This window comes from Panthera uncia, chromosome F1 (genome assembly GCF_023721935.1).
Source record: "Panthera uncia isolate 11264 chromosome F1, Puncia_PCG_1.0, whole genome shotgun sequence".
NCBI classification, from domain to species: domain Eukaryota; kingdom Metazoa; phylum Chordata; class Mammalia; order Carnivora; family Felidae; genus Panthera; species Panthera uncia.
The window spans coordinates 11,679,076-11,691,928 of record NC_064813.1 but is presented as its reverse complement, the minus strand read 5'-3'; the positions used below and the strand labels follow the sequence as shown (position 1 = coordinate 11,691,928).

Below are 12,853 nucleotides of genomic sequence, written 5' to 3'. Positions count from 1 at the left end.
AAGCAGCAGAAAAAGAAATCAAGAAATCGATCCCAACTACAATGGCACCAAACACTGTAAGATACATAGGAATAAACCTAACCAAAGAACTAAAGGATCTGTACTCTGAAAACTAGAAAATTTATTAAGGAAACTGAAGAGGGCACAAAGAAATGGAAAAAACATTCCATGCTCATGGATTGGAAGAACAAATATTGTTAAAATGTCTCTACTACTCAAACCAATCCACACATTTAATGCAATCCCTATCAAAATACCACTAGCATTTTTCGCAGAGCTAGAGCTAGAACAATCCTAAAATTTGTCTGGAAACACAAAAGACCCCGAATAGCCAAAGCAGTCCTGAAAAAGAAAAGCAAAGCTGGAAGCATCATGATTCTAGAGTTTAAACTTATCTATAAAGCTGCAGTCATCAAGACAGTATGGTACTGGCACAAAAACAGACATAGAAGTTAATGGAACAGAACAGAAAACCCACAAATAGACCCACAACTATATGGTCAAGTAATCCTCAACAAAGTAGGAAAGAATACCCAAAGGAAAGAAAGACAGTCTCTTCCACAAATGGCATTAGGAAAACTGGACGGTGACATACAGAAGAATGAAACTGGACCACTTTTTTTTTTTACACCATATGCAAAAATAAATTTAAAATGGATGAAACACCTAAATGTGAGACAGGAAACCATCAAAATCTTAGAGGAGAACACGGGCAGCAACCTCTTTGACCTTGGCTGGAGCAACTTCTTATTAGACTATTTGCTGGAGGTAAGAGAAACAAAAGCAAATGTGAACTATTGTGGGACTTTATCAAGATAAAAAGCTTCTGCACAGCAAAGGAAACAATTGACAAGAGTAAAAGGCAGCCTATGGAATGGGAGAAGATATTTGCAGATGACATATTGGATAAAGGGTTAGTATCCAAAACCTATAAAGAACTTATCAAACTCAACACCAAGAAAATAAATAATCCAGTGAAGAAATGGGCAGAAGACATGAACAGACATTTTTACAAAGACATCCAGATGACTAACAGATACATGAAAAGATGCCCAACATCACTCATCATTAAGGAAACACAAATCAAAACCACAATGAGATACCACCTCACACCTGTCAGAATGGCTAAAATTAACAACCCAAGAAACAACAGGTATTGGTGAGGATGTGGGGAAAGAGGAGCCCTCCTGCATTTCTGGTGGGAATGCCAACTGGTGCACACACTCTGGGAAACAGTATGGAGGGTCCTTAACAAGTTAGAGATACAACTACCCTATGACCCAGCAACTGTACTACTAGGCATTTACCCAAAGGATACAAAAAATGCTGATTTGAAGGGGTACATGCACCCCAATGTTTACAGCAGCATTAAAAACACTAGTCAAACCATGGAAAGGACCCAAATGTCCAATGAATGATGAATGGATAGAGAAGATGTGTATACACACACACACACACACACACACACACACACACACACACTGGAATGTTACTTAGCCATCAAAAAGAATGAAATTTTGCCATTTGGAATGATGTGGATAGAACTAGAATGTATTCGGATAAGCAGAATGTCAGTCAGAGGAAGATGAATACCATATGATTTCACTCAGTGGAATTTATGAAACAAAACAGATGAACATATGGGAGGGGGAAAAAAGAGAGAGGGAAACCAACCATAAGAGACTCTTAACTATAGACAACAAACTGAGGGCTGATGGAGGGAGGTGGGTGGGGGATGGGCTAGATGGATAGTGGGTAGGTACTAAGGAGGGCACTTGTTATGATGAGCACTTGGGTGTTGTATGTGAATGATGAATCCCTGAATTCTACTCCTGAAGCCAGTATTGCACTGTATGTTAACTAACTAGAATTTAGATAAAAATCTGAAAAGAAAAAAATCTGGTAAAAAAGCATTTAAATGTTCATGACCTTTATATGAGCACGTTTTGAGAAGAGCAGAGCTGGAAGGCTACTGGGATTAGCATGGCAGGAACTGAGGAATGGATGGTACATGAATACAAACAAGTATGGACCGTTTGTCCAACGTTCTCGCTTGTAAAGGTGATAAGGCCACATCAGAGAACTTAAGATAGAGAGATTTTTCTTTTTTAGGCTTCTAGGTATCATGTGGGACCTTGAAGGACTTTTCTGCCTGTGCCTTCTTTTTTTTGTGAACTAAGAACCAAAGTCATCTACTGAACGTGAGGCTATAATCTGACAGGTACAGAAACAAGGCAAGTGCCGAACTGACAAAGGACTGACATTTTCGGGGTACCTGAGGGATGATAAGGGAGAAAGATACTTAAAATTGAAATATAGGCAAGTTATGGAAGGAAAAGAAGCCAGGGGAGTGAGCTGATGAGATGAAATAAAAAAACGTAGGGATCGAGGGAATAAAAATTATGTGATCGAGGAACCGGGGCAATTAAAGCAATCAGGGCTTGGAAAGAAGAGTTGAGATCACAGGTCATGGAGAGAGGTGTTGAGTTGATTTTAAAAGTGGACCATTCTGGTTAAGGACAAGGCCTGCGATAGGGACACAGGAGTAAGATATTGAAATGCAATAGAGGTGACTTTGGTTAGGACAGAACTGTGAGACCACAGTATTTAACAGCTTATCTGCATGAACCCTGAATTTACCCAGGCCTGTAGGTACCGGGTCTACACTATTTGATTCCGCAGTATTTGCCACATTCATATCTATACATGGGAATGAAATAATTTCTGATGTCAGAAGTAATCTATTATCAGCTCATGATAATAGCTAAAAGATAGGCCCTTTCAAAACAATCACATTTTTCTCCTGAAGGACATAGTAATAATGTTTTTTTAATGTTTATTTTTGAGAGAGAGGCAGAGCGTGAGTGGGGAGGAGCAGAGAGAGAGGGAGACACAGAATCCGAAGCAGGCTCCAGGCTCCGAGCTGTCAGCACGGAGCCCGACGCAGGGCTCGAACCCACGAACCGCGAGATCATGACCTGAGCTGAAGTTGGACGCTTACCGACTGAGCCACCCAGGCGCCCCAAGAGTAATAATGTTTAAGAAATTAAAACACAAAGGAAGAAACAAGTTTTTCCAAGATCTCAAGCTCATTAGCATGAGAATCAGGTTTAGATCCCATAATTCCTAACTCCTAATCCCAAGCACTTTGTGTTATAACATATCACCTTTTGGTAAGGGGACAGTCTTAGAAGTTCCACAGTCACACAAGAGAGAAATATTTTACCGTTTCAGCCATTTTTTCTGCTGGGGTGCTGCAGAATTCAACTGGCGATGGAACCTTTTTTTGGCCGTTAGCACCGACATTTCCCAGAAGATGAGCATTGACCGCTTTTGCCAACTTGTGATTTGTTAACGCTAGTTCTGCCGTGGTGTGAGGTTGCGTACTTGGGTAGTAGGTTTGCTCTCTTCCCCACTGCAAAGAGACTAAGAGCTCCTCCAAGAGTCTGCATAGAACACAGAGGAACACTGAATATTAATAAGAGGATAAAACATAAAAATCAAGAATACTAAAGAAATGGGAAACATTCTTCTGGGATCAGGTAAGTATCTTTCTCGCATATCTTTTTCTCAGAGTTCAATAAATTGGAAATTCTGGTTAAAATCAGACTATAGAAAGCATTTATAGATTTATTAATGTCATTATCTGGAAGTCATCAACAAGCAGAACTTTTTTTTTAGTTCTCATATTTTAGTACAGGGACAATAAACTGGTATACTCATCTAGTGGTACAGAACTACTGATCTGATTTGTGTATCTATTATTTCCTTTTTCATGAGTTACATTAATTGATTTTTGAAGGATAAGCCAACTTACAATTCCTAGGATGAAATGTACTTGGCCACGATGTAGAAACCTTTTTACATATTGTAGGATTTAATTCACTAAAATTCTGGTTAGGACTTTTGCATCTATGTTCATTGGAGATACCGGTCTGTAGTTTTCTTGTAATACCTCTGATTTTGGTATCAAGGTAGTGCTGGCCTCATAAAGTGAGTTGGAAAGTGTTCCCTTCTGTTTTCTAGAAGAGTCTGTGTAAATTTGGCTTTCTTTCTTTCTTAGTTGTTTGCTGGTATTTACCAGTAAAGCTATGTAGGCCTGGAATTTCCTTTATTAGAAGGTTTTTAACTGAAAATTCAATTGCTTTAATAGGTTAGGGCTATTCAGGTGACTTGTTCTTGAGTACCCTTTGGTAGTTTTGTGTCTTTTAAGGACTTTGTCCATTTCATTTAAGTTGTTGAATTTATTGGCATATAGTTGTTCATAACATCCCCACATCATCTTTTTTATGTCTATAGAATCTAGGTAATGTATGCCCTTCCTAATTCCTGACACTGGCAATATGTTTTTCTTTTTTTTTCCCTGATTATACTGCCTAGAGGTTTCTTCGATTTATCTCATCAAAGAACTAGAATTGGCTATTTCATTTATCTCTGCTCTCATTCTTTTCTTCCTTCTGCTTAATTTGCTCTTTGTGTTTTTTTTGAGAGCACAAGCAGGGGAAGGGCAGAGAGAGAGGGAGACACAGAATCCAAAGCAGGCTTCAGGCTCTGGGCTGTTAGCACAGAGCCGGATGTGGGCTCGAACTCACGAACAATGAAATCATGACCTGAGTCGAAGTCTGATGCTTAACTGACTGAGCCACCCAGGTGCCCCCTGCTCTTTGTGTTTCTTAAAGAGTAGGCTTAAATTACTGTCAGGACCTTTCTTCTTTTCTAAAATAAGTGTTTAAAGCTATGAATTTCCCTCTAAACACCGCTTTAGTTGCCTCCCACAAAATCTGATATTTTGATATATGGTTTACCCTCGAACAATGTGAGTTTGAACTGTGGAGGTCTACTTATGTGCTGATTTTTTTTTCAGTAAATATAGTATAGTACTGTAGATGTATTTTGTCTTCCTTAAAATTTTAGTAATAGTTTCTTTTCTTTAGCTTATTTTATTATAAGAATATATTGGGGCGCCTGGGTGGCTCAGTCGGTTAAGCGTCCGACTTCAGCTCAGGTCACGATCTCACGGTCCGTGAGTTCGAGCCCCGCGTCGGGCTCTGGGCTGATGGCTCAGAGCCTGGAGCCTGCTTCCGATTCTGTGACTCCCTCTCTCTCTGCCCCTCCCCTGTTCATGCTCTGTCTCTCTGTCTCAAAAATAAATAAACGTTAAAAAGAAAAAAATTAAAAAACAAAAAAAAAGGATATAGTGTATACTACATATGATATACAAAATATGTGTTAATCAACAATTTATGTTATTGGTAAGGCTTCTGGTTGAGAGTAGGCTATAAGTAGTTAAATTTTTGAGGAGTCAAAAGTTACACATGGATTTTCAACTGCATGGGGGTGGGGGTCAGTCTCCTTCTCCTCATGTTGTTCAAGCGTCATATGTATTGTTTTCATTCTCATAATTTCCCCTGTGAGTTCTTCTTTGACCCTTACTGATTTGATTTGTAATAAATCAATGATAGTCCTTGACTTATGATGGTTTGATGATTTTTTTGACTATATGATGGTGCAAAAGCAGTAACATTTAATTAAAACTATACTTTGAATTTTGAATTTTTATCTATTCCTGGTCTAGCAGTAGGCAGCACCATACTTTCTCATTTACTGGGCAGCAGAAGTGAGCCACAGCTCCCAGCAAGGTACGTGATCGGGAGGTAAACAACGAATACACTTACAAAATTCTGTACCTGAACAAGCATTCTGTTTTTTGCTTTCAGTGTAGTGTTCAAATCCTGAGATAGTCAACACCTTATAACAAAATGGGCTTTGTATTAGGTAATTTTGCCCAACTATAGGCTAATATACATGTTCAGCATGTTTAAGGTAGGCTAGGCTAAGTCATGATGTTCAGTAGGTTAGGTGTATTACATTAATTTTCGACACATGGTATTTTCACCTTGGATGACTTTACTGGGACATAACCCCACTGTAAGTCCAGGAAGATGTGTGTATAGAAGTACAAAGTACTTTTAAGAAAGACCATCAATTTTGATAGTTCTGGAGCATATGGTCATGAAAGTAAACTCTAATGCTAAAGAACAGTCCTCAAAAAGACCTCCCAAAGGAGAGACAGGTGCACTTTTTGGCCGCTACCAAAAAGTATACAGAAGTGCTACAACTATAAACAAAAACCACTTTGAAAACCAAAGATCAAAAAAATGGTTAGAGAGGGAGGGAGCCAAAACATACGAGACTCCTAAAAACTGAGAACAAACAGGGTTGATGGGGGGTGGGAGGGAGGGGTGGGGGGTGATGGGTATTGAGGAGGGCACCTGTTGGGAAGAGCACTGGGTGTTGTATGGAAACCAATTTGACAATAAATTTCATAATAAAAAATAAAAATAAAAATAAATAAATAAAACCAAAGATCACTTCTATTATAGCTAGAATTATATATAAGAACGTAATTAAGAATGTAAGACGCACATGGTCTTATTTTTTTAGTCTTTCTCCCTTCTGGGCATCTATTTAAAAATGCTCCTCAAAGTATACGGTCAATAAGTTACTGCATGTAGAAATACTAAAGAACTATCACAGTAACAAAAATCGCAAGAGAAGGAAGAAGAGTTGAGAGTGGAAACAAGTGCCGTACTTCTGGGTAGCTATCATTTCCTGACGAAACTGTTCCCGTTCACTCAGGAGATCTTGAATGGCACTCTGTGCATCACGGTTTTGACGCTGTAAGCCTGCCCTGGAGTTGGTTAATTCATCTGCCATAACCCTGGAAAAGATGAAAATGTCACGTGTAAATTCCCTGATAATAAATTCTCCGGCTGTAAAGAAGTGAATGTGCTACCTTTGTAACTCATTTTCAAAAGCTTACAAAGATTTCACACGGTCAAGTTACTTCTCAGTTTTAAAGCATTTAAAAATATATATAATCTTAGAATTCATTAAAGGGATTTAAAAAATACGTGTCTACAAAATGACAAAAGAAAAGTTATTTAACTTTCCTTTAGAGAGACTTTTGGAATGTACCTCAATCTTATTCCAGATAAACCAAATTAAAAATAATAATAATTACATGTTTTTAAATACAGAAAATTTTAGAGGAAAACAAAAATGAGTTCCTATCACTCAGTTACCTCATTGTCTTTAGAAAAATATTAAAATAAGATACAAAAGGCTTTTATACAAGGGAAAACTAAGTCTTTCCTCCTGTCCAACATCCCCACCCTTCTTTTATAACCGATAAAGTTTCTTATATATTTCTCCAGAAAAAAAAATGTATGTATATGGCAACATAAAAGAATATGTTGAAAAATAAATACATCCACTTATTTACAAAAAAGGGGATTATTTAATACAAACTTTTCTATGCCTTTTTTTTTTTAAACCTTATAATTTATCTTGGTGATTTTTTTTCACATTAGTGCATATAGTGCATATCGCTTTCCCTTTTTCAAAAACAACAGTTTCATGGTTTCTTCTGATTGGATGTACCAAAATTTATTTAACCAGTTCTCTATGAATGGAATTGAAGCAAAATTTTAAAATATGCTTGCTCATTTGGCTAAAAAAACTTTTTTTTTTAAATTTTTTTCATCTTTATTTATTTTTGAGAGAAAGACAGTGTGAGCAGGGGAGGAGCAGAGAGAGAGGGAGACACAGAATCCGAAGCAGGCTGCAGGCCCCGAGCTGTCAGCACAGAACCCGACGCAGGGCTCGAACTCACGAACCGTGAGATCATGATCTGAGCCGAAGTCGGACGCTTAACCGACTGAGCCACCCAGGTGCCACGCGTTCGGTTAAAAAAATCTTAAACCTAAAATTAAAGTCTCGGACCACAGTGACTACCGACCAAAGATTAAATCAGTTAAATGTCAGTGAAGTCGAGTTTCAGTTTTATTGCCCTTCGAATGTTACTATCAGCATTGATAAGGATGTCAAGAAAGCTGCGTATGGCAATAATCTGTATGACACACGCATGATTTGCCTCTTCACGTGTTCAGTCAGAATGAACTTGCACTCTAAGTCAATAAGCAGTACATCCATTTCTCCACACACCATCCTGTGTGAGCACAATTAGGAAACAAATTAAGGACTTTAAGAGCGTTGTCCATTACTGAAAAGTATCACAGATATTAAGACCTGAAGAAACACCTCCCCGCAAATTTCTTCATCACAGCCAGCGACTCTTACAGTACAGCCTCGAGACGTCCGGTGTCATGCGGGGAAATCTCGAGATGACTGAATTTATTAAACATGTGACGTGTGAGGCACGTGGGTAACACCCCACACCCTGGGCTCCAGTCACTGGGAGCTGGGAGGAGGAGCTTGAACAGACAAAGAATCACAACAGATAACGGAGTGTCCCAACTGTCTGTGGGCCTGGGCCAGGGCCCTGGGGGTTTCGCCTCTGCCGAAGAGTGGCCTCATTCGGCATGCCGTACGGATGATTTCGTTTGTGCACGGCGAGAAGAAGGCTGGGAAGCTCTCTTACATAATTAACATAGTTAAAAGAGCTACGAGAACACAGCATGGAAGAGAAATAATATTGGAGTTTTCCCGATAGGAGGTGGGAAGAAGCAGTATTGGCTTTTTGTGTGATTTTATTGATAAGACATCTGAGTTCCCAGTTTTGTCTTGGTTCTTAAATACCGTATCAGGAATGATTTCCCCTATAGATGAGTTACCTAGAATTCTGGAACGAGGGAGAATCCTGATACCACTTTTCCACGTAGGGAGACTGACCTCCCAGAGGAGGAAGACTCCATCTCTTTAAATATATGCAGTATTTGGGGCACCTGGGTGGCTCAGTCGGTTGAGTGTCCGACTTCGGCTCAGGTCATGATCTCGCGGTCCGTGAGTTTGAGCCCCGCATCGGGCTCTGTGCTGGCAGCTCAGAGCCTGGAGCCTGCTTTCGATTCTGTGTCTCCCTCTCGCTCTACCCCTCCCCTGCTCATGCTCTGTCTCTCTCTCTGTCAAAAATAAGTAAACATTAAAAAAATTAAAAAAAAAAAATAAATAAATATAAGCAGTATTTTGACAGTCTGAGTCAGAAATTCTCACACTCGAACCGACTTTCTTGGGTCATAGGCGAAAAATCTGACGGAGCCCAAACCAGGAAATGAAATACTACTTAAAACAGAAAATACCTGCTCGCAAGGAATTTACTTCGCCATACATCACACTGTATTGACATACGTTCTAATTGTTCAGAAAGTTGAGCTGTGTTTTGACCTAGGGCTTCGTTTTCTAAAATAAGCTGATTTTTCTCACGGGCTAGACGTTCAAAGTGATACTGAAGATCATCCCCGACAGAAGCCACTAGCAGCTTTTTTAACTCACGATTGACCTAGAAGAAAACATGACCGTTACAATAAGCTCAAAGTAATGTCCCTGACTTCAATGTGGCAAAAGCGAAAAAGAGAAGCCAGGTTTCACGTACTTGGACCTCCATTACTTAAAGTGTATATCAAAAAGCAACTATTAAATATTGGAGTTTTGTAATCCATACAAACCATATCTACCGCTATGTATTTGTATCTACGGTCCACGTGATTATAAACTAAGCCTCTTCTAATAAGAGTACCAATCATTATCATAAAAATTATACACTGTTTCCAGTTAACATTTAAAGGCAAATATTAGAAAACTAAACCAATGAATTTTGCCAAAAAATGACATAAAGTGTTTTATTTTTTTAATCTTTCTCAGCATTTAGAAATTAATTCCTTCGTGTCATAGGATTTGTAAGAATTTAAGCAAAGAGAGCAATTCAGAATATTTATAAGCATGTTCTTTACTTTATCTAAAATGTGAAAATTAAAACGTAAATATCCAGTAATAGGTATTGATATATAGTGCAGCAACGGAAGAACAGCGTTGCTATTAAAAATGCTATTGTATGATAGGAGACAAGATTCTAAGAGGTGAGTCCAGTTAGAGTGTCAGAGGTGCAGTAGTCCGGGTGAAAACTATTCTTGAGTATTCTAGTATCGCGTTATTGGAGAATATAGAAAAAGATCCTAAAATTTGTTCATCAGGAGGGAAAACAAGAGCCTACCGTCTGGCATAGGGGGTGAAAAGGAAGTAGTTCAGGATAAACCCAAAAAATCCAAAATGCAAGTGACTAGGTAAATAGAGATATTTTGACCGAGACAAGGAATCAAAGAGAAGTAGACATTTGGAATTGTCTGGCTGGTGGTCTTCATTTACTTGGGGGCTGGAGGAGGTGGGTGATGGAGAAATACAGACGATGTGTTTAGATACACATTTAAATGAATTTGTAAAGATACATGTGCACGTCAAACATAGTTATCTGATGAAATATTCGGCCGTTATGGATTTCATTACAGTTTTTTTTCATAATTGAATTTTCTTCTCTATCCCCGATTTTGAAGTGTCTGCCAGGTAGGAGGGTTATGACTTTTGGTTTCATGTAGAATTTATTTCCAGAAGTTGTGAGGAAGAAGCAGCGTGCATAGACAGGATTCCTACAACTCACAAGAGAACTATAGACGAATGTGGTTTAAACAAAGAATATTCAGAAAATCAAAGTTTTATTCTTTGCTGCCACCATTTGAAAATCCTGCCGAAGGCACAGCTGTGGTTTTTCTCCTTCACATCAGTCTTGCTTTAAGTAAGACTGAAATATATCAGGAAGCTGGGAGGGAAGGGTGCTAGATAACGGTAATCAGCTATTTTTGAAAAAGAGTAACGCAACAAAATTTCTTCTAATATTAACATATGTGTAATTTGGAAGGCACTCTTGTGTTGCACCATCCATCATAGGTATGGGATATAGAAGAACAAACAAGTGATTAAAAACATGTTTACTTTATGTAACTTTCGGTTCCATTAAGTTAATCAAGGACAGTTGCTAAAAGGGGGACAGGATTTGTTGTTTTTCAATTTTGAATGCATAAGTAAAAGAGTGTATTATAATGAAAAAAAAATTGATACTGTAATAGAATATTCTGTGACGCCGGAAAATATTAATAACCAAAAATGGGGGTATTAAGGCAAATGTGAACTCAATATGTATAACTGTGCATTTATATAGCTGGATGGTATAATTATGGTTGGTACTATTTTCATTTTTTTGTATTTTCGAAAATATTTACAATAAATATGTACTGCTTTTGTAATTAGAAATTAGGTATTTAAAAAATATTGAAGATCTATTTGGATAAGAACCACCAACCATAGTGTCACTTATAAAGGCTAACGACATCCAGCCAAAAGATGAAGAGTCTAATCGAGAAACAGAGGGTGAGAGGTAAGGTGATGTAAAGGCTAATGAAACACAATCGAGCACTAATAGACGGTTTTCCATTTACAATGCTTACCCCACCATTTCTTCAACCCAAGTATTATGTGTGCATAAAGAAAAATACTTGGAACTTATGGATTCTTAAAACAGAAATCGTTAACTAGTCCGTTTCAGAGTCTAACTCGGTCAGGTTTGGGTTTGGAATTTTGTAACTGTGACTTCCTTGACACCTTATAGGTGGTCCTGTCCAAAGCACCTCACACGTGCATCTTCAACCAGGTTTAGGGTAGAAGTTCGCAACACATACTCGTTCTACTAGACGTGCTGAGAAAGAGAAATTTAAGAGAAAACTCTTCAGAGAAATGACAAGCCAGAACAAATGGCATTCCAAGAGGAAGTATAGTTTTCTAGTACGCAAGCTTAGAAGGTCCAGGTGTAAAGAGCAGTGCTCGTTAAGTCTATTGGTTCTTACCTCTGTCTGTACTCTGAGCTGGTTTGAAAGACCTTCTTTGTCCTGTAATAACCTTCTTTCAGAGTTCTTGAGCTTCTCCAGTACATTCTTTACCTCTGACAGTTCCTTTCTGGGTTCTCCAACGCCCTCCGACTGACCAAGGAATTCTCCTCTGTGATGTCCCAGAGACTTAACCTTTGCATTTTTGTTGGGGATATCATGGGTTATAGCAGCTTTGGGAACTAATATTCTTACGGCTTCGACTTCCACTGCCTTTTCGGCGAGGATCTTCCCTAGCTGAAGAACTCCTGGGCTGTCTCCTGGAACGGCTTTCTTCCGTGGGTTCTGAAGGATGTGATGCTTCACGGGCTGGATTCCAGAGGTAACTTCAACAGCTCTAGGTGGCTCCTCGGTTTCCATTCCATCTCCTGCTCCTCGGACTGGGGCTGCAGTGAGGGTGACTATAAAAGGGAAAACAAAGCATAAGCTACTTGCTAAAAGGAAATGCGGCCCAAATGCCAAGACATGCTTTACCCGACATTCAGAATTACTGACGCTAAAAAGAACGCAAAAGATTCAGAGTAACCACGAGGTTTCAGAAACCATCAGGTGTCAAATAAAAGATGAGGAAAGTCTTACGGGTTCACACTTTCCTTCAGTAAATGGTTTCTCTCTTGGTAGAAAATGCGAGAGAGTTGGAATCAGGGTATTTGGTTCGGACCTCTATTTCCTAGTGTGACCCTGGGTAAATAATTTAACCCTCCATGAATCTCTATTTCATGTTTTGCAAAATGACGATAACAGCAACAATGCTACAGGGTTGTGGTAAGAAAGAATATGCTAAGGCCAAGCACCTGGCACACTGTAGGTCCTTGATAACGTCAGTTAACTATAAACGTAAATACAAGCTACAGGCGTGCATTCTTGGGCCGTCTACCTCAAAACATACTCATCTGCTTTGTGAACTCTTGGCAGAGAATGCTTCACACAAGCTACCTAACTGGACTGCTCAATACTCTTTCCTCTAGGCCCCAACAGGCCCTTGTCCCTGCCGCTTCTTCTTCTCTTAAATGGCTTCTTTTGCCACTCACTGTGATTTGTGATTCTAACTTACCCATAAGAAGTTAGCTTTGACTCCACTCTTTGCATTAAAGCCTCCCAACTGTCCCAGCACACTCTCTGCA

At 39.0% G+C, this 12,853-nt stretch overlaps 1 protein-coding gene across 1 annotated transcript in view; it reads right to left on the bottom strand.

The window, feature by feature from the left end:
• Positions 1–12,853, bottom strand: part of BLZF1 (basic leucine zipper nuclear factor 1) — a 30,082-nt gene that overhangs the window by 6,537 nt on the left and 10,692 nt on the right. The window contains exons 3-6 of the mRNA XM_049633876.1: positions 11,691–12,130; positions 9,099–9,298; positions 6,593–6,721; positions 3,227–3,446 (exon numbers count right to left, since the gene is read on the bottom strand). Coding sequence (XP_049489833.1) covers positions 3,227–3,446; positions 6,593–6,721; positions 9,099–9,298; positions 11,691–12,130 — 989 coding nt within the window. The remainder of the gene's footprint in view (positions 1–3,226; positions 3,447–6,592; positions 6,722–9,098; positions 9,299–11,690; positions 12,131–12,853) is intronic.